Source organism: Hyposmocoma kahamanoa, unplaced genomic scaffold (assembly GCF_003589595.1).
Source record: "Hyposmocoma kahamanoa isolate Upper Pololo Valley unplaced genomic scaffold, ASM358959v1 95, whole genome shotgun sequence".
NCBI lineage: Eukaryota > Metazoa > Arthropoda > Insecta > Lepidoptera > Cosmopterigidae > Hyposmocoma > Hyposmocoma kahamanoa.
In genome coordinates this window covers 4,635,412-4,653,771 of record NW_020654972.1, presented here as the reverse complement: position 1 = coordinate 4,653,771, position 18,360 = coordinate 4,635,412, and the positions used below count along the sequence as shown (strand labels likewise).

Sequence of the window (18,360 nt, the reverse complement as noted above, 5' to 3'; positions counted from 1 at the left end):
TATATTTTCTTAGAGAAAAAAAGGAAAAGAAATATTTTATTTTCTTTATTATACTTACAAATAACGTACGGTAATGAGTAGGTTAATAAAACAAATTATGAATACATAACAAGATCAATTGTTACGCCATTCGGTTTTATTTTTGTGTAGCAATCTCTTCCAAGCCACAAGGGTTTTTAAAAACGTTTATTTTAGTAAAGTACGTACGTACTACGTGTATCTCACGTACCTACTTAAGGAACTTTTTACGTTTTTAGTTATATAAATAGGCAGCTATGTTAAATATCACTGCGACAATTAAAAAGCAGTTTCAGGGATATAGCTACCCTTATGCTGCTCAATTAAAACGAAAAAAAGAATACTATCAAACCAGGCGCAGAAAAAAATTAGAAAATTTATTACTTAGTGATCCAACTGCAGAGTGTCCAGTATTTACTTATCCAGTCGTAGTGATTCTAATTATTTTTCACTTTAAGCCGTATCGGTACATATCTGTCTTCTTGGAAATACCTATTGTCTATTGAAGCGTCCAGCGTAACATCAATCGCCGATTGTGATGTTTTATCCGTATACAACAATGCCTCTCGTTTCGGATCTCTGAACATTCTTTTCGGTAATTTTCTCATTACATTGTCTTCTATATTTCCAACATTTTTCGCTGTTTCTTCATTGTCTTTTCCATCTTTGATATTGTTTTTCCCTTCAAAATTGTTTTTTATTTTGACAATGTCGTCCTTGTCATCAACTGTAAGTTTCTTAGCAATTTTAGAAAAGTCAATGGCGTGATCAGGGCCGGAGACTTCTTCAGTATCACGTCTTCTTCGCCCTGAGATAACTCCAAGCTGCAATAACACTGGGTTGCTAACTAAAGCTGCTGCAGCTCCCAAAAGGGCTATTCCTGCTATTGGCCAGAGTACTGCTTTTGCTGCTAGACCCTTAAAAAGACAATTATGCTTAGTTTGTACTTGTTAATAATACATACATTATTATGGCTACTTTCGAAGTTTTTGTAGTAGGTAATCTAAACGACAAACGTATTGTCGTACTTCTCGGTGCGACGACTCAGGTCGTTTTTTCCACTCTTATTCAATTTTATTATAGAGCTTTAACCCTTTGAACAACGGAATGTCAACAGTCAGTTTTAGCACGGATCCTATTTCACACCCGCGCTTACCTAGATTTAGATCACCCTTCAGAGAGATGCTCATTAAAAAATAACTATTATCCTTGTTTTGTAAACGGTACTGACTTTCTAAATAATCTATCTATAATAAATATAAGAAATTGTAATGTAGAAAAGCTAATATCTACTATGATCGGTAGTAAAAACAAAAAAGGAAATGCCAAAAAAATCATGATTTTTAGAGCCATATTTTTACAAGAAATTTCACTTATATTCATTGAATTTTAATAAAAAAAAACATTAAACAAAGTCTATTTATTACAATTCAATAGAAATCTGGTATAGTGCTTCGCAAAATTAAGACTTAATACAAAATAAAGTTTTACTGCACCATACAACGCACGAGCAAAGTTTTACCACAAATTCAAACAACTGATCTTCTTTTTTTAAGAAACGAGTGCTTTTTGGTATTGTAATGAATAAAATATTTTCTATATTTCTTTAGGATCAAAAGCTGTTCAAACAAACGTATACTCTATCATCATGAAAAATCGGTTTACAATCAGCTGGGTGACCGAGCCGCATGTGGTTCCGCGCCAGTAAAGACTTTTTCGGTTAAAATGGCGCCGAACCGCCGCCGCCGGTGGGTCGCCACCGTTCCAGGGGAAAGTGCAAAGATTTGAGTGGTACTACAACTGCGCTCAGCATCTCAGACATAAAGTTGACAAGTCCAGTCTTTAGTTTCACCAGTATCCTTATGACGCCTACGGATTTGCTCGATTTTTGACAATCGTTACTGTTGCACCATTTGGTCATCAAACGATCAATCGTTACTACAGGTGCACCGGAATCTGATGGCACTTTAAACATGACATATTTAAATTTGTAGTGGGCAACATCAATATAAGTAGTAGGAAAAAATGTACTAGGTATCTCATATGTTTTAATTGATCAGAATTGATCTATCCTCGCTCATGTTTTAAGATCTGTATGAATTTGTGTGAGGAAAACGTAAGTAATTTCTGACACATTTTAAAATTAAACAAAAATATATCCATTACATTGTGGGTGATAGATTTATTTACGTTTGCAGTTTGAAGTAACTCGCATTTACTCCATTTATCTTTTTTGTACCAATCATTGTCTACACACTGTAGTCTTGCCGACCAGCACCACTACCAACAAAAATTACATACCACATCGATTTGGCTTCATTAAAATTTCAAAGATCAAGTTTACTTACGCTTTTAAATCGTGAATTATGACTTAGATGCACCTAATGCGTCGCTGATTTTGCGACAAACATTCTTACAATGTTTTTCTTGTAAATGAAGCGAATTCTCAGTAATTATTGCTACAAAATCGTTATTTTCAAGTGAAAAAAGTTAAGCAGACAGCCATTTGACACGAGTAATACTTTGAATTGACAAGTGACAAGCTAACATTGCCAGGTGAAAGTCGTTAGATTTTGAATGCAATGTGATTCTGGTACACCTATATCACTTATTAGCGATGGATAAACAAGGTTAAAATCGAACAAATTTATAAACACGAACGCCTAATTTATATCCCACAGTATCGGTCGACCAAAATAAGTATGTTTTCGATGGTCTGTCGCTTACACATTTACTCGAATTTGTCTGAAAATCTTTAGACTCCTTTACCCTACATTAACTGCTTTGTGGCAGTACTTCCCTGAACAAAGTCTCAAAACAAGGAGCTCTACTGCTGGTAAATGTCATGGAAATTTATTTCGAGTAAATTGTCTAACATTGAATTGGGTATGAGTGCTGTGACTATTTGAGTTTGAAGTCAATTTCCTATTTCACAAACGCATCGCAACAAAAGTGTGTCCAATGTGGGCGATATTAGAATTTCATAGTTTCCAGCATAATAATCTAGGTATATCATGAATAATCAATATTAAACACAATGCTCGTAGGTTTCAAGTGAAGGGAAGGGCGTCGACATTTCAAATGGTATTATTGCTCTGAGCTCTGAGTGGCACTGCAACTGTAATAGAGTTTGCGCACTTCGTCCGATTCGCATCAGGGGGTCTACTCTCGATCTACGTCCGACATCCGTCCGAAACAATTACTGTCATACAAGTAATATACGACAAAATTAAAAGACAAGTATCAAGTATGAATCTTCATTCTCATCACGCGTCTTTTCATTTGGTCCAGTATTGTTTATTTGGCAGTAATTGTTTCGGACGGATGTCGGACGGAGATCGAGAGTAGACCCCCAGTTCCGAATCTAAGAAATGACGGTCCGAAATGTCACCGGCATCATTTTGTATCTAAGTGCAAAAGCGATATTTGTATTTTCTGGGATTCGTATCGGACTTAGTGCACAAGCGACATCCGAAGTGGGTCCAAGTTTTCTATATTTGCATAGTCTTTATTCGGAACGAATTCGAATGGGATGCTTCTATCCAAGCGTACGACTAGTTAGGTCTCTGGACTTAGTATTATAAATAAAAAAAATCGTCTACAAGTAACCTACAAAACTTACATAATATAGCTAGCTAAGGTCATAACTTTCGTAACTTTTTTTTAACAAAGTAGTACCTAAATGCTAGTGTACTGCAGTATTGTTTTAAACTAGGTGGTCAAGCAATAACATCGTAAATCACAGTCGTGAACCAAACACTATTGAATTTCAATACTTTTGCGATCGAAACTATTGTCTTTATGTAGTTGTGAATTATGTTGCATCTTAAACATTAAACGGTAACTTGAAGATTACTTAAGTTTACACTATACTTTATGTGTGTCTCTATAGAGTGATAAGTTTTTAAACTTGTAGCTTTTAAGGGAGCCTCGTGAACAACATTCTGACTACAATACAATTTCAAAATCCCAGATAAAAAGAACTTGGAGAATTGGGACATAACCGATGTGACAGCATCGCAACTGCCAACTGCTAGTGTAGTCCGCTTGCAGCTTAGATCCAATTGGCACGACTGCATTTCAACCGCACCCACTAACAGTTGGCAGTCGTGACAAACTGCTGCATACCAAGTGGATTTTTGGTTGTGTCGTGAGTGCTGTAGTACGAATACAGATTTTATTTTGTTTTTTTTTTTATAATATCAAATGACGGGACGAACGAGTCATGCGCCTGGTGGTAAGCTACACGCCTGTCTATAACGGTTGCAATTCCACTCAGAGCTTTCAATCGCAAAGATGTTAGGGGCACTGCCACTGTGCCCGTCATCCTGAAACATAAGTTTACATGTCACATGTGCCTGTAATTTCACCAGCACCCTTACCCTTCAAAACCGGTACACACAGTAATGCTAACGTTACTGCTTGGCGGCAGAAATTGGTAAGGTGGCAGTACTTCCCTGGACGAACTCTTTCACAAGGAGCTTTATTGATACTAAAGCTCGCGTGTCTATGAAAAATTAAAAAGTTATTTGTCTTTGAAAACAAAACAAGGTGGTCTTCCTAATAAGTGTAAGTATGGGCTCTCAAGTAAGTTCTGTTCTATTAAAAAATATGACCTCAACATTTATTACATCGAATAGGTATATTAGTATAGCTACTTACAGGGTCATGAAACTTATGATGATGGAGTCCATATCCATGATGCCCGCCATGTCCATGCCCACCATGTCCATGGCCATCATGTCCGTAATGTCCACCGTGTCCATGATGTCCATGGTGCTCGTGAAGCTCATGGTGACCAAGGTCTAAGGGATAATCATATCCATATCCGTAGGCATGAGAACTGTCATCATAGTCGTGCACACCGTATGCTGAAAAAGCGACAAGGGTCACAAAACGAAGGCGTCTTATGGCCCCAACCCATACTGGCAGAACGAACGAACAAATAGTGCGCCTTCAAAGATTTAAATCGCTAAAATTTAAGGTGCATTATCACTGCGGCGGTCACCCTAACCTAAGACATTAAGTTGACAAGTCTCATATGAAAGAGTTCATCCAAAGAAGTACTGACACTTTACTTATTTTTGCCAGCCCTATTGCGTTCTGGGTTTTGAAGGGTAAGAAGGGTGCTGGTGAAAGTATAGGTACATGGGACTTGTCAACTTATGTCTCGGGGTGATGGACGCAGTGTACAAAGCCTATCAGATCTTTGCGATTTAAAGCTCTGAGTGGCACTGCAACTGTTATGGATAGGCGTGTCGCTTACCTACTTACCTACTTCTTCTAAGCACTACCTACTTGTCCCGTCACTTAGTAACATAAAAAAAAGAACAGTGGCCGAGACTCGCACCTTCAATTCTGATAGGAATTTTCATAATAATTTGTTATATCGGTAATACAAGATATCATAATTGTCAAAATTCAGCTGTTAGGTCATTTTATCACGATTTCTCAGTATGTCCGTGCTCAGAATACAGTACCTCCATGATGCACCTGCACCGATCCACGTCCGTAACTCGAACTAGATATTGTATTGTCCGGTATGTCCTGCAAAACAAAAAAATAAATAAAAAATATCCGTTGGTCAGATTCTTACCACACGAGTGACTAATTACAGTCATTGCAAGTATGTACAGGGAAAATAGTTGTTTTCAATTTTACATTGAATAAATTTTTTAAAGTCCCCAATAATATAGGTCTTGTGGTTGCCAGCAACACAAACACGTTTCTAATATAAGCTAAAGTGGTACTGCCTTTATGATTTACTCTTCTGTGTTTTTACGATATAGTCATGTGGACACTAGAAGAGAAATTATTTGATTTACGTTAAGACCAATTTGAGAAACAAACTATAGCAAATAGGATATTATGATACCGAGAGACGGGACGATCAAGTCGTAGGCCTGGGGGTAAGCGACACACCTGTCCATAACAGTTGCAGTGCCACTAAAAGCTTTAAATCACAAAGATCTAAGGGGTAATGCCACTGCGCCCGTCACCTTGAGAAGGAATTGGAACTCTATATCTTGAATTGACCAAAAAAAACCTCTAAAAAGGAATCTGACTAGGTGTTAAGTTATAAAACTGAACAGATTTTTTCCTTTGCATTCAAAGGCTCTATCTACGGGTATCGAAGTTCGTAGTTATGTATGGTGAACAGAACTAATAGTTAGTATAATTTCATGCGTACAAAAGGTCTATAAAATGAATAATGTACTTGGAGTCTGCATATTTATCTAAAACTAACAAACGAAAAATTCACCATTAAAAACCAAACTGTTTGTTAGTGCAATTGTCTGATACGACAGATTGTATTATTGAATATAAAGCTATACAAAGCTGTACATGTCATTGACTGTCTGTACTTAATACAATTACGTAATAGACCACTCATACATTAGTCCGAATTAATATCACCAATGATGTAAAGCGATTAAAAGGCGCGACATAATATTATGGCGATAAGATTTTTTTCAAAGGAAGAAATAATAAATCAATTAGAGCGAATCCTAAGGGCATGGTCCGGTGCGTCTGAGGCGATACGATCGTCTGCTACCGAAGTACCGAGTACCGCCCTTTCACACGATCCTTAATGCATCTTCGGCTTTTCGATTGCTTTCGAGTACCTTGATTCAATTTATTTGTAACTCAGTGAGAAAAAACGGAGCGCGTTGTGTTGAAAGATGTAGAGCGCACGATTTCGTTCTATTAGTAATTTGGAAACAAAAATAGCGTTATATTAGTTTTTTTTTTCAAAGAAACCAATGTTTCAGACTCTTTACAGTCCTGATCATGGGATCAAGTATCAGTAAAGCTCCTTGTGAAAGAGTTCGTTCAGGGAAGTACTGCCACCTCACCTATTTTTGCCGCCAAGCAATAATGTGAGCATTACTGCGTCTCGGTTTCGAAGAAGGGTGCTGGTGAAATTAAAGGCATACACATGTACATACATATATAAGGTCACACCCTAGTCCCACAGGAGGGGTAGGCAGACACCACGATACGCCACTTTACCCTGTCCTGAAACAACGCTCGAGGCTCACTTTTCATACTTCTTTTATTCTTGTTACTTCGGATCCCAGCCTTTTTGAGGACATCACTGATTTGGTCAATGTAAGTCTTTCTGAGACGTCCTTTTAAAACCCTTCCACCCACATTCACATCATAAATCTGTTTGATAATTCTTTTTACATGCATCCGTTCGACATGGCCGAGCCACCAATTACAGGCACATTGGACTTGTCAACTTATGTCTGAGGGTGACGGGCATAGTGGCAGTATCCCTCAGGTATTTGTGATTTAAAGCTGTGAGCTGCATTGCAACTATTATGGACATGCGTTTTGCTTACCACCATGAGCACGATTCGAGTGCACCCTTTCAAGCAAAAATAGAATTTTCAAAAACGGCCCACAATTGACGGAGAAATCTGAAAATAGACATAAAACATACATATAGCCGAACGTATAACCCCTCCTTTTTTTGAAGTCGGTTAAAAATACGTATAAGTTTTAACATTTCTTTTTGAAGGTGCGAAAACACAACTTACAAAAAGTTGATATTCTCAAAACTTACTCCGATTGACATATCGCATTTCGTTTTTTAACCGACTTCAAAAAAGGAGGGGCTCTCAAATCGACTGTATGTTCTTTTCATTTTCTTTTTTTTGTATGTATGTTACGCGATAGCTCTGGTATTTGTGAACCGATTTTCATGATTCTTTTTTTGTTGGAAAGGGGGTACTTCTATAGTTGTCCCATTTCATTTTGAAGAAAATCATCCACCTCGAAGGATGGCTGTTCACGCATGAAGATTCATTTTTATAAATAGCGCCTAACTTTAATTTAGGAGCAAATACTTTATTGGTTGATTTTGCTATTTCTCCAAATCAAGGCGTTTTTCTCTCAATAGACTTTGAGTAGTGTCGTAGTGAGAACCTACTTTTATTATCTCCAGTGTCAAGTCCTGTATAGTGGCGAACTAGGGGATATTTCAATAAAACTTAGCAAATAGACGTAATTCCACGTACTTTTGAGGTCGGCTTTTTTAGTACTCTGTACTGAGATTATTATTATACACATTTGCTTTGTCGGCAATGCTTTCAAATCATTGGGTAATTTAGTGAATATTTAAATACCCATGCTATAGGAATTTCTTTGCAATAGTGAAATAGAGAAAATCTAATAACATGGTAAGTATTGGTAGATACTGTCTATTATTATTAGTAAAACAATTGATAGCTTATTCTCAATTTTAGATAGTACGACGATACAAAGTTTCGATAATTATGTACGGTGAAAGCTATTTATCATTCTGTTTCCGCCAAATATCAGTATTTCACTAACAAGTGGGCCTTGGATGCCAAATAAATTATTTATTTATTATTATTATTATTATTATTATTCATCTATTTTTAACCGACTTTAAAAAAGAGTAGATTGTCAATTTGTCCGTGTATGTATGTTACGCGATTACTTTTTGTGAACTGATTTATTGGGGTTATGTTGAGTGTGTGCGTTATTATAAAAAAAAAACCACCAAGCACCACAAAATTCCACCTTTAAGGATGGCAAACTAGGGGATGAATTTGATTACGCGCACTTTCCGGTAACCGATTTCAATAAAATTTGACAAATAGATGTAATTCCACGAACTTTTGAAATCACTTTTTTTTATAAAATAAAAATATTTATGTTGCAGTGTAGCGAAATCTGGTCTAAATATTGAGGTGCCTTAACTCCTTAGCAGTGCCCTTTGGTTAGTAAATACAACGTATGTTGTTTATTTTACGGATTACCTCGTGTGTAACTATATGTACAGTGCGCGCATTTTTAATAGGTTACATGGATAACAAGTACGAATGTCTCTATAGTTTAATAATTAACTTTAATATTCAAGCGTTGATAACCATTCAAAGTTTCCACACACATTGACTACATGATAAGGTGAATAAAACTATCTAAAAATAGATTTTTTTAAAGTATTTGCGTGTTGGGGACGGTCTCAGTTTTCGCCCAGCAGCAGAAGTGGTTCGCTCAGCACAGATTTTGAACCTGCCCCCAACATTTGCAATCACAATTTGATTTCGAGTCTATTTCGCAAAATTTAGTGTACCACATGATATAATACAATTGAATGCTATCAAAAATAAATTTAAAAAAATTTAAGAAAGAACCATCTTATGCCCAATAATGAATAATTTTATAAATAAAAAATGTATATTCAATCAGTTTTATATACAAGTATCTGTTCTATATGTTTACTTATCTATCTATAATAAATAACGCACACACTCAACATAGCCCCGGACTAGGGAAACCCTGTGTCGCGGGTGCCATGGACACACACATAGACAACCACAAATTACACCCAGACTCACGAGAGAAATAATTGTACGCCACACAAATATTTCTCCCGGGCCGGGAGAAATATTTGTATGGCTATACTTCTATAGTATTGTATGCACTGTACACGTAACTTTTTTTATGATACTATGTGATCGGACGAACCAGTCGTGCGCCTGGTGGTAAGCGTCACAAACTACCCGCTTTTTATAACGCTGGGAAATGCGCTACTCATACCACTAGTAATCTAACCAAATCCAATTCGTGTATAATTTGATTCATTCATCTATTTAGCTAATGCCACAAAATTAGGCATACAAATAATATATGTATTGCATTATGTTTAGAGACGTCTTCAGTATCAAACAATTTCCAAAGAATGCGTGAATCAGAGATACGTATTACTCATTATACAAAGAACCGATCTGATATCTGACTAACTGTAGTGTAGAGGTCGAGGCCGTCACGGGAAAAGACTCCCAGTTATGTGAAGATAACTTAACCAGGCTACAATGGCAAATTACAACGTATTAAATGGTGTTTAAGTTGTGAATGCTGAGAATTTTTAATTAATTTCAATTTATGAGAATTCTAAGCTGTAAAATTTATGTGTTAGTAATTGTTAACAAGAAATAAAATGTATAAACCCTATCATATATCATATTCAGATTGTATAGATAACAGTGGAAACAGGTAAATAAGGTTCACTGCACGCTGCAGTGGGAAATGTAACAAGTTGAGGAATATTTTTTTTTGTAAGTCGATGGGAATCATGTGGACTTTTTTTTTTATAATAACAAGTGACGGGACGAACAAGTCCTGCGCCTGGTAGTAAACCACATGCCTGCCCATAACAGTTGCAGTGCTACTCAGAGCTTTATATCTTAAAGATCTAGGGGCACCGCCACTGCGCCCGTCACTCTGAGACATACAAGTTGACAAGTCTCTTGTGCCTGGAATTTCACCAGCACCCTTAGGGAGACACCACACGGGCGTTGCGTCGGCGTCGACTACACATAAATTAGAATGTCGACTCGCGCTGTTTCAACGCACCGTGTTGAAGATGAAATTTCGATCGAACCATGTAAGTATATAATTAATTGACGTCTATATTGTAAGTTACGCCTATTCCTGTTAAGTGGACAATTTTACCCGTTATTATTTACTTACTGCCTCTGTGGCCGAACGGTTACCATGCCAGACTGCCACGCAGAGGTCCCAGGTTCGATTCCCGGGCCGGGAGAAATATTTGAGTGGCCTACATTTATTTCTCTCGTGAGTTTGGGTGTAATTTGTGGTTGTCTATGTGTGTGTCCATGGCACCCGCGACACAGGGTTTCCCTAGTGCGGGGCTATGTTGAGTGTGAGCGTTATTATTATTATTATTATTATTATTATTATTATTTGTGTAAATTATTAATTATAAATTATGATCTCAACGAATAGTTCCAAATAAAATTATATTAATTTTGCTACCTGTAAAATTACTTAATTTTTTTTATGCTAGCAACCTCGGAAGACACTAGTCTTAATAAATACTAATACTAATTATATATATATATAAAATTAGTATTATATATATACTAATTTATGTAATATATTTATAATAATAAATACTAATTTATGTGGTCTCTGCTAGCAACTGTACTATCACAGCTGAAAAATGATTGATTTTATTAACTTGTAGTTGTACTACACCAAAATGTACAATACATATTATGTGAAGTGATTTAAACCCAGACAATATTATTTTTATGGTTCTTATAGTGTAACGTTTTTGTCATTATGGTTTTTATTAGTTTTTAACCGACTTTACAAAGGAGAAGGTTCTCAATTCGACTGTATGTTTTTTTTGTATGTGTGTTTGCGAAAATTTATGAATTTTTTTGATAATGCTTTTTTTGTTGGAAAGAAGTTACGCAGATATGGTCCCATTTAAATTTGAAGAAAATATTCCACTTCTAAGGGTGGCAAACTAGGGAATGACTCCGGTTTCGCGCACTTTCTAGTAACTGATTTCGATAAAACTTGGCAAATAGATGTAATTCCACGAACTTTTGAGGTTGGTCATCTGGAATCTTATGAACCGTATAAATTGCCCTTTAAATGAATTGGTGAATTTATGAAGACGAATGTTAATAATAGCCAGTTTATTTTTATTCCTCCTGTTAATGTTATATCTGTCATTATTTTATAAAAAGGAATATTATTATTCTTAACATAAATTACATTTTCATAAATGAGTAGTAAAAATGTATCGTTCAGATGTTCGCTATCAGAATAGCCCTGAATAATTTCCGTTCATACCAGTTTATCAAGAATGTGGCACATTGATATTTCCCACAATGTAATTTCAATGTGATCTCAGTCCTCCGTTATTGCTGTTTGCAAGCCCAGTGTTCCTTTACCAACTTATTGCTACAGGAGAATAAATCGAAATTAAACAAATATCATACTAAATTGTACGAATCTAGAGTTGACACCAATGTTATATTGGTATTTACTGAGCCATTGTATACCGTACTTGTAATACCCGTTTATTACAGGATTGTTAGTTCTGTTGTGTAGTTGGTAATTATCACACATTTGACTTTGAAATGTAGCTTAGTAGCTTAGGAGTTAGGATACCTTTGAATATAGCACTCATAATATTAACAAGTATCTTTAGTAATAGTGTCGGGAGACTTAAGTAAAGCAATACTTCATTTTTTACAAAATTTCTTGTATCGTGTTATTCATAGTGTTTAACTGCCTCTGTGGCCGAACGGTTACCATGCTTGTCTGTTATGCAGAGGTCCCTGGTTCGCTTCCCGGGCCGAGGTAAATATTTGTAAGGCCTACATTTATTTCTCTCGTCAGCTTGGATCTAATTTGTGGTTGTCTATGTGTATGTCCATGGCATCCACGACACAGGGTTTCCCTAGTGTGGGGCTATAATAAAACAAGAACTGAAGGTAGACAAAAAGGCACTAGTATCTCATGCATTTGCTCTCATGAATTTGGATGTAATTTGTGGTTGTCTATGCGTGTGTCCATGGCACCCGCGATACAGGTTTTCCCTAGTGCTATGTTGAGTATGTAAGTTATTATAATAATAATAATAAAAAGAAGTAATTCCACGAGCTTTCGAGGACGGTTTTTAGTACCTACCTTGTTCTGAGATTATTTGTGCAATCAATACATCTGGAATTCTTGTTCATAGGAATTGTGTGTGAGGTATTTAAAAGTAACCAAATGTAAGAAATTATCACAGCGATGTTATAGCTCTTTAGCTAAACAAGACCTCTGACCTGTACTGTATACTATATTTAGTAATCCTACCTTAAAACGAATAGGATTCATAATTGGAGCAAAACCGGCGTATCTTCCCGATTCCTCCTTTTGCAAGGTCCTTACGTTAGTCACGTTCTGAAAATAACTTGAAGTTTCAAAAGTGCACACCAAAAAACATACCTAACAAAGTACCCGATTACTTACGTCAATATCCTCTTTTACTGAATATTCCCTGATATTACTATTAAAATTATTAGACACAGGATTGCAAACTACCTTCTTCCCTAACATAGTCACTAACAAAAGATGACACAGTACTGACCACATTTCCACAAAAGGTATCACATACCACTAAAAGACAACAGGCGCAAAAGTCACATTGAAGATTGAAGAGATTGGAATGGAAACTGTTTACTTTATAAAAAAAGACCGGCCAAGAGTGTGTTGCGCACATATTCTCCGAGGGTTGCACAGCGATGGTTTCGTTGCCTATATCCAGCGCATTTTTATACGTAATTGTTAACGTACTCGACCAGAATTTTCTTCAAACCACTGTAGGGCTAGCACGGTAATACGCGACAGCGCGAAGCGACGTAAAGCGCGACATCTCTATGCGAGAATAGCAGTATGTCGCGCTTTGCCGCTCTCGCGCTAGTCGCGCCCTGTCGTGCCAACCCTACGAGACACCATTGAGATTATTTTGCAATTATGATAATATTTGTTATTCTACTAGAATCTAGTTGCAATGGCCGTTGGGTCTCAATAGAGTTTCAGTGGAATAGCAGTGATGGCATTCATTCATTCAATCACTGGCGATTGGTGTGGCCTTAATTAAACTACCATGAACATCATTGGGTAAGTATGCATACTTTTATCTCGTTTAATTTAGTCTTCAAATCAAATGTGTTTTTTTTTCACTCACTGCCTCGGACTAGGGAAAGCATGTATCGCGGGTGCTATGTCCACATACATAGACAACCACTCAAACTCACGAGAGAAATAAAGAGTCCATACAAATATTTCTCCCGGCCTGGGAATCGAACCCGGGACCTCTGCCTGGTAGTCCAGTATGATAACCGTTCGGCCACGGAGACAGTTAAAGTTATTATTATTTGAATTTTAATTGTTTTGTACGTAAACATACAATTATTTAAATTGTGGTGTTCCAATTTATGACGGGCCTTGGCAGAATGACAGCCATGGTCATGCAAATGGCATAGTCTCTCAGATACTGAGTCATGGACCCCTTTAACATGCTTTATTTATTTTAACTTGAGTTTGTTTTTATTTATTTTATATTTTTCTTCTTTGTTTAATGATTGAAATGTACGTGTTTTGCATGTCGAATAATTCCAAGTTTTTAAAGTAAATTATTAGACTAATATCGATGTGCCATCGACTCGCCATTGAAAAGCAAAATATCAAAACAATTGCAAAGGCAGTTGAATAGCAGCTCGATGGCTAGAGCCACTGACAAGTCATAACTTAACTCTTAGCAGATGCATACGTACAAAATCCTGCCATTGTCACACACAACTGAGATGATTTAAAATTAGCAGACATGGTGCCCAGACGTTGTAATGAAGTATTATATATATTTTATACATAAAATCACGCTAGTCTGCTACCAGGGTAAGCAGAAACTAAGAACCCATAATACGTTTTGGACATACCTTTTGCGCTTCCTCCATGCACTTGCATAATTTTTTTCAGACCCGTTTTTATTATATTTAACCTAATTTTTTTGAGGAGGTCTTGATTTGGCCTTTTTTATAATACCAAGTGATAGGATGGATAAGTCGTGCGCCTCAAAATCGATCAACGATCGTAGAGAGACATAAGTTGACAAGTCCCAATTGCCTGTAATTTCTCCAGCACTCTTATCCTGCCAAACCGCAATGTAGTAATGCTAACATCTGCTTGGCGGCAGAAATAGCTAAGGTGGCAGTACTGTGATGGTGACAAACTCTTTCACAAGGAGGTCTACTGCTACTGGATGGAATATATCCGCCGACGTCGACCTTTTGCCGTGTTCCCATCCATTTTTGCTCTATGAATTTGTGCCGTTACTTAGGTAATATCCACCCTTTTCACATGACCGATTTATTAAAGCCTTCCCTTTTCTATTATGTCACCACTACATCATTTTTTAACACTACCATGCTCTTTTATAACAATGTTCCTTCTTTTGAGAATGAATACCAGTGCTACACTACATGTACAGAGCAACGCAGTCATTTTACCATACCCTCATTCTTCTTCTGCTATCAGGGTTGCCACCGGTACATCCCGATGAATGGCCAGTCACACCTTTTTTGATACGTTTTGGCTATCTATGAAGGCGCACACCATTCGCTTGTAAGATCAAGACTTTTCTTTATGATTTATAATAAGGATTAGAATTACACATATAGATGAAAGTTTAGAAAGGCACTGGTAGGTATAAGAAATATAAATATAAGAAATATTATATAAGAAAGCGAATCAGAGTTACAAGATCTGATTATTTTCATATTTTGACAAATGTTTATGTTACAACATGAATAATCTTTACTGTGAGTTCTAAAATACCTACTTAGTCTTTATTCAATAAAAATAGACTTTAATAATATCTGTACAGAGTACTAAAAAACCGACTTCAAAAGTCATTCATCCCCTAATTTGCCACCCTTGGAGGAGGAATATTTTCTTTAAATGAGATACCCTCTTTCGAACAAAAAATAATCATCAAAATCGGTTAACAATTCACGGAGTTATCGCATAACACAAATGCAAAAAATATATACAGTAGTTTTGAGAACCAACGCCTTTTTTTGAAGTCAGTTAACAATTATTATAAATTTACAACCCAAGGATCAGCTCTAGACTTCGTCAATAGGTACTAAAATAAAAAAAGGGACTTACAATGGATTGTATTTTTAGTTGATTCAAAACACCTAGGTACTTGTACTATTTCAAATTTGACTTTTAACCATGGAACCCTAAAAATAGATATAGAAAAGAAGGGATGGATGACAATTTGATAAAAGACAAAACAATGGGGTTGTCCCAGATCTGGTCACAGCCTGTTGGTTATTGCGAAGTCGTTTCACCGGCTTTGTTCAGTAATGAATTATAATGAGTGTAATGTTTGCGTTGATTGTTACATGGTGGATGCACATAGCTGCGGATGTTTTACAAATTGCTCAAAGGTGGTTACTTTTATTTCATTATTTATAAGTTGTTATTAGTAGGGCTAGCTCACGCTGAGGATGTTTACAGATTTTTTGTAATATTTATAAAAACTTTATAATAAATAAACAAATAATGACGGCCGTCGAAACTGCCTCAGTGGCCAAACGGTTACCATGCCCTGACACGCAGAGGTCCGGGTTCGATTCCCGGGCCGGGATAAATATTTGTATGACCTACATTTATTTTTCTCAAGAGTTTGGGTGTAATTTGTGGTTGTCTATATGTGTGGCCATGGATTCTGCGACACAAGGTTTCCAGGGAGTGCGTGGCTATAAGTCTGTATAACAAAAAATAAGAAAATGTAAGCCTAAAGAAGTATTAAAAAGAAAGTTGTCTTTAAATTTTTATTAAATTGATATTCAATTTTTTGTTACGTGAAATTACTCCAGTAGTTTGTTACAATTATTAATATAAAGATCAAAAAATTGCTTCGTTCCCGTCAGATTCGAACCGACGGCGACGTCTTCTAGCAAACCATGACAGACGCTATGCCAGTTAAGCCACGAAACGAACTTGCGGACTTCATGAATTTCCCTACATGCTTGTTGTCGTATCTTTGTATTTGGTATTTCAACGACTTTTTAGCCGCAGCGCCATCTATTATATTTTTTACGATACAAGCGATGGGATGAATAATTTGTGCCCCTGGTAGTAAGCGATACACCATAGTTAGCGATCCATGACAGTTGCAGTACCACTCAGGTTTTAAATTGCAAGGATCTAAGGGGCACTGCCACTGCGCCCGTCGGTTACCCTGACACATAAGTTGGCAAGTCCCATGTGCCCGTAATTTCACCAGCACCCTTCAAAACTGAAACACTGTAATGCTCACATTACAGCTTGACGGTAGAAATAGGTAAAAAGGCAGTGCTTCACAGAACGAACTCTTTCACAAGGAGATCTACTGCTACTGAAGAGCCAAACGGGTCACTACCAGGGATTCTTGTCATTCAAGTACGCAGAAGCTGTAAATAGGGTTATTATAGTAAAATGTTTTCATTTCACTGTAGTTTTTTATAGGTTTAGACTATCGAACGGAATCTTATGAGACCGTTTAAGTTGCCTCTTAAATGAATTGGTGAATTTGTGAAGACGACAGTCAAGAACAGCCAGTTTATTATAGAAAATGACACTATTCCGGATTTAAATCGCGTATATTTGTTAAACAAACCAACGTTTCGGGCCCTTTACAGATCCCATGGTCACGGTTGACTGAGGTGGTACAGTCATCAACCAGTTATTTCTAATATTAATGCAAACCACCCTATGTTTTCACTATAATTACAAAAGTTATTAATTAAATACCTTATTTTTAACTATGTTTTATAAATTATTTTATTATAATAACCCATATGAATTTTAATTAAGTTAAATTTATTATTAATTAATAATGGAAATTAGAATAAATTAAAACATATTAAATAGTACTACAAATATTTAAATTTAAATCCGGGAAAATAGTTTCATTTCCCATGTGTAACAATCGCGAAAACCTAAGAACTCGATATAGCCTGTTTATTTTTAGTCCACTTCAAAAAAGGAGGAGGTTTTCAATCCAACTGTGTGTTTTTTTTTATAAATACTAGTACCATTTAAATTTGAAGAAAATATTCCACCTCTAAAGGTGGCAAACTAGGGGATGAATCTGGTTGCCCGCTCTTTCCGGTAACCGATTTCAATAAAACTTGGCAAATAGATGTAATTCCACGAAATTTTGAAGTCGTTTTTTTATAAAAAATTTGTAATTTCTTTATGTTACAGTTGGAATGACTATTGTGACTTTAAAAAATCTGCTATACACATCTCGCAATAACAATGTGTACAATTGTAATGCCTATTATGCAACCGAGTACGTTGTATTGGAATTATCTTTGCTTAGATAACAAATGAGTGTGGCGTTAGTTACGCATGTACTATGTGTAAGTTTGTGATATAACTTGTGTGTTATGGTTATTGTATGAATGTAATGTTAAGTGAAGTTCTTAGGCTTTTACGATTGCTATACATTGGAAATGAATCTATTTTTGTCGAATTTAAATAGCGTATTTTTATTGTTTGAAATAAACAAACGCTTTCGGCTCTTTTCAGAGTAAAACAATTATTATTTATTATAAAGGTAAAAGAGATGTACACTAAAAAGCGTCATTTTTAAGCTACTGCTCATTCACTGTGCTAACTTTCATGAGAATAACGACCAAGAAACTCTATGGGTTGCACTTTTAAAATAAACTTAAATACTATGAAACACACTTTGAATTAAATTTGTGTGGAATCTAGAGCCATGCTCTCTATACATCTTTATCTAACACGTAGTATTCAATTTTGCAATAATGACTTTTGAATTAATAATAATAATAATGATAATGATAATGATAGTGATAGTGATAGTGATAGTGATAGTGATAGTGATAATGATAATGATAATGATAATGATAATTATAATGATAACGAGAACGAGAACGAGAACGAGAACGAGAACGAGAACGAGAACGA

At 36.1% G+C, this 18,360-nt stretch overlaps 2 protein-coding genes across 2 annotated transcripts in view; one reads left to right on the top strand and one right to left on the bottom strand.

Moving 5' to 3' along the window:
* Nucleotides 1-18,360, top strand: part of LOC113238232 (protein sprint) — a 380,231-nt gene that overhangs the window by 283 nt on the left and 361,588 nt on the right. The window lies entirely within an intron of this gene.
* LOC113238234 lies at nt 109-12,996 on the bottom strand. The gene is made up of 5 exons (XM_026475038.1): nt 12,838-12,996; nt 12,682-12,768; nt 5,499-5,565; nt 4,681-4,889; nt 109-935 (listed from the first exon to the last, which is right to left on the bottom strand). Exons 1-5 carry the CDS (start codon nt 12,958-12,960, stop codon nt 456-458), a joined length of 966 nt encoding a protein of 321 aa, XP_026330823.1. The 5' UTR covers nt 12,961-12,996; the 3' UTR covers nt 109-455.

What these genes read in the sequence shown, in the direction of transcription:
- LOC113238234 (XM_026475038.1), bottom strand. Translation starts at nt 12,960, where the DNA reads ATGTGGTCAGTACTGTGTCATCTTTTGTTAGTGACTATGTTAGGGAAG. An exon ending in GGTGCAGGTGCATCATGGAG is followed by an intron (nt 4,890 to 5,498) that starts GTACTGTATTCT and finishes TCGCTTTTTCAG; the next exon opens with CATACGGTGTGCACGACTAT. An exon ending in ATCATAAGTTTCATGACCCT is followed by an intron (nt 936 to 4,680) that starts GTAAGTAGCTAT and finishes TGTCTTTTTAAG; the next exon opens with GGTCTAGCAGCAAAAGCAGT.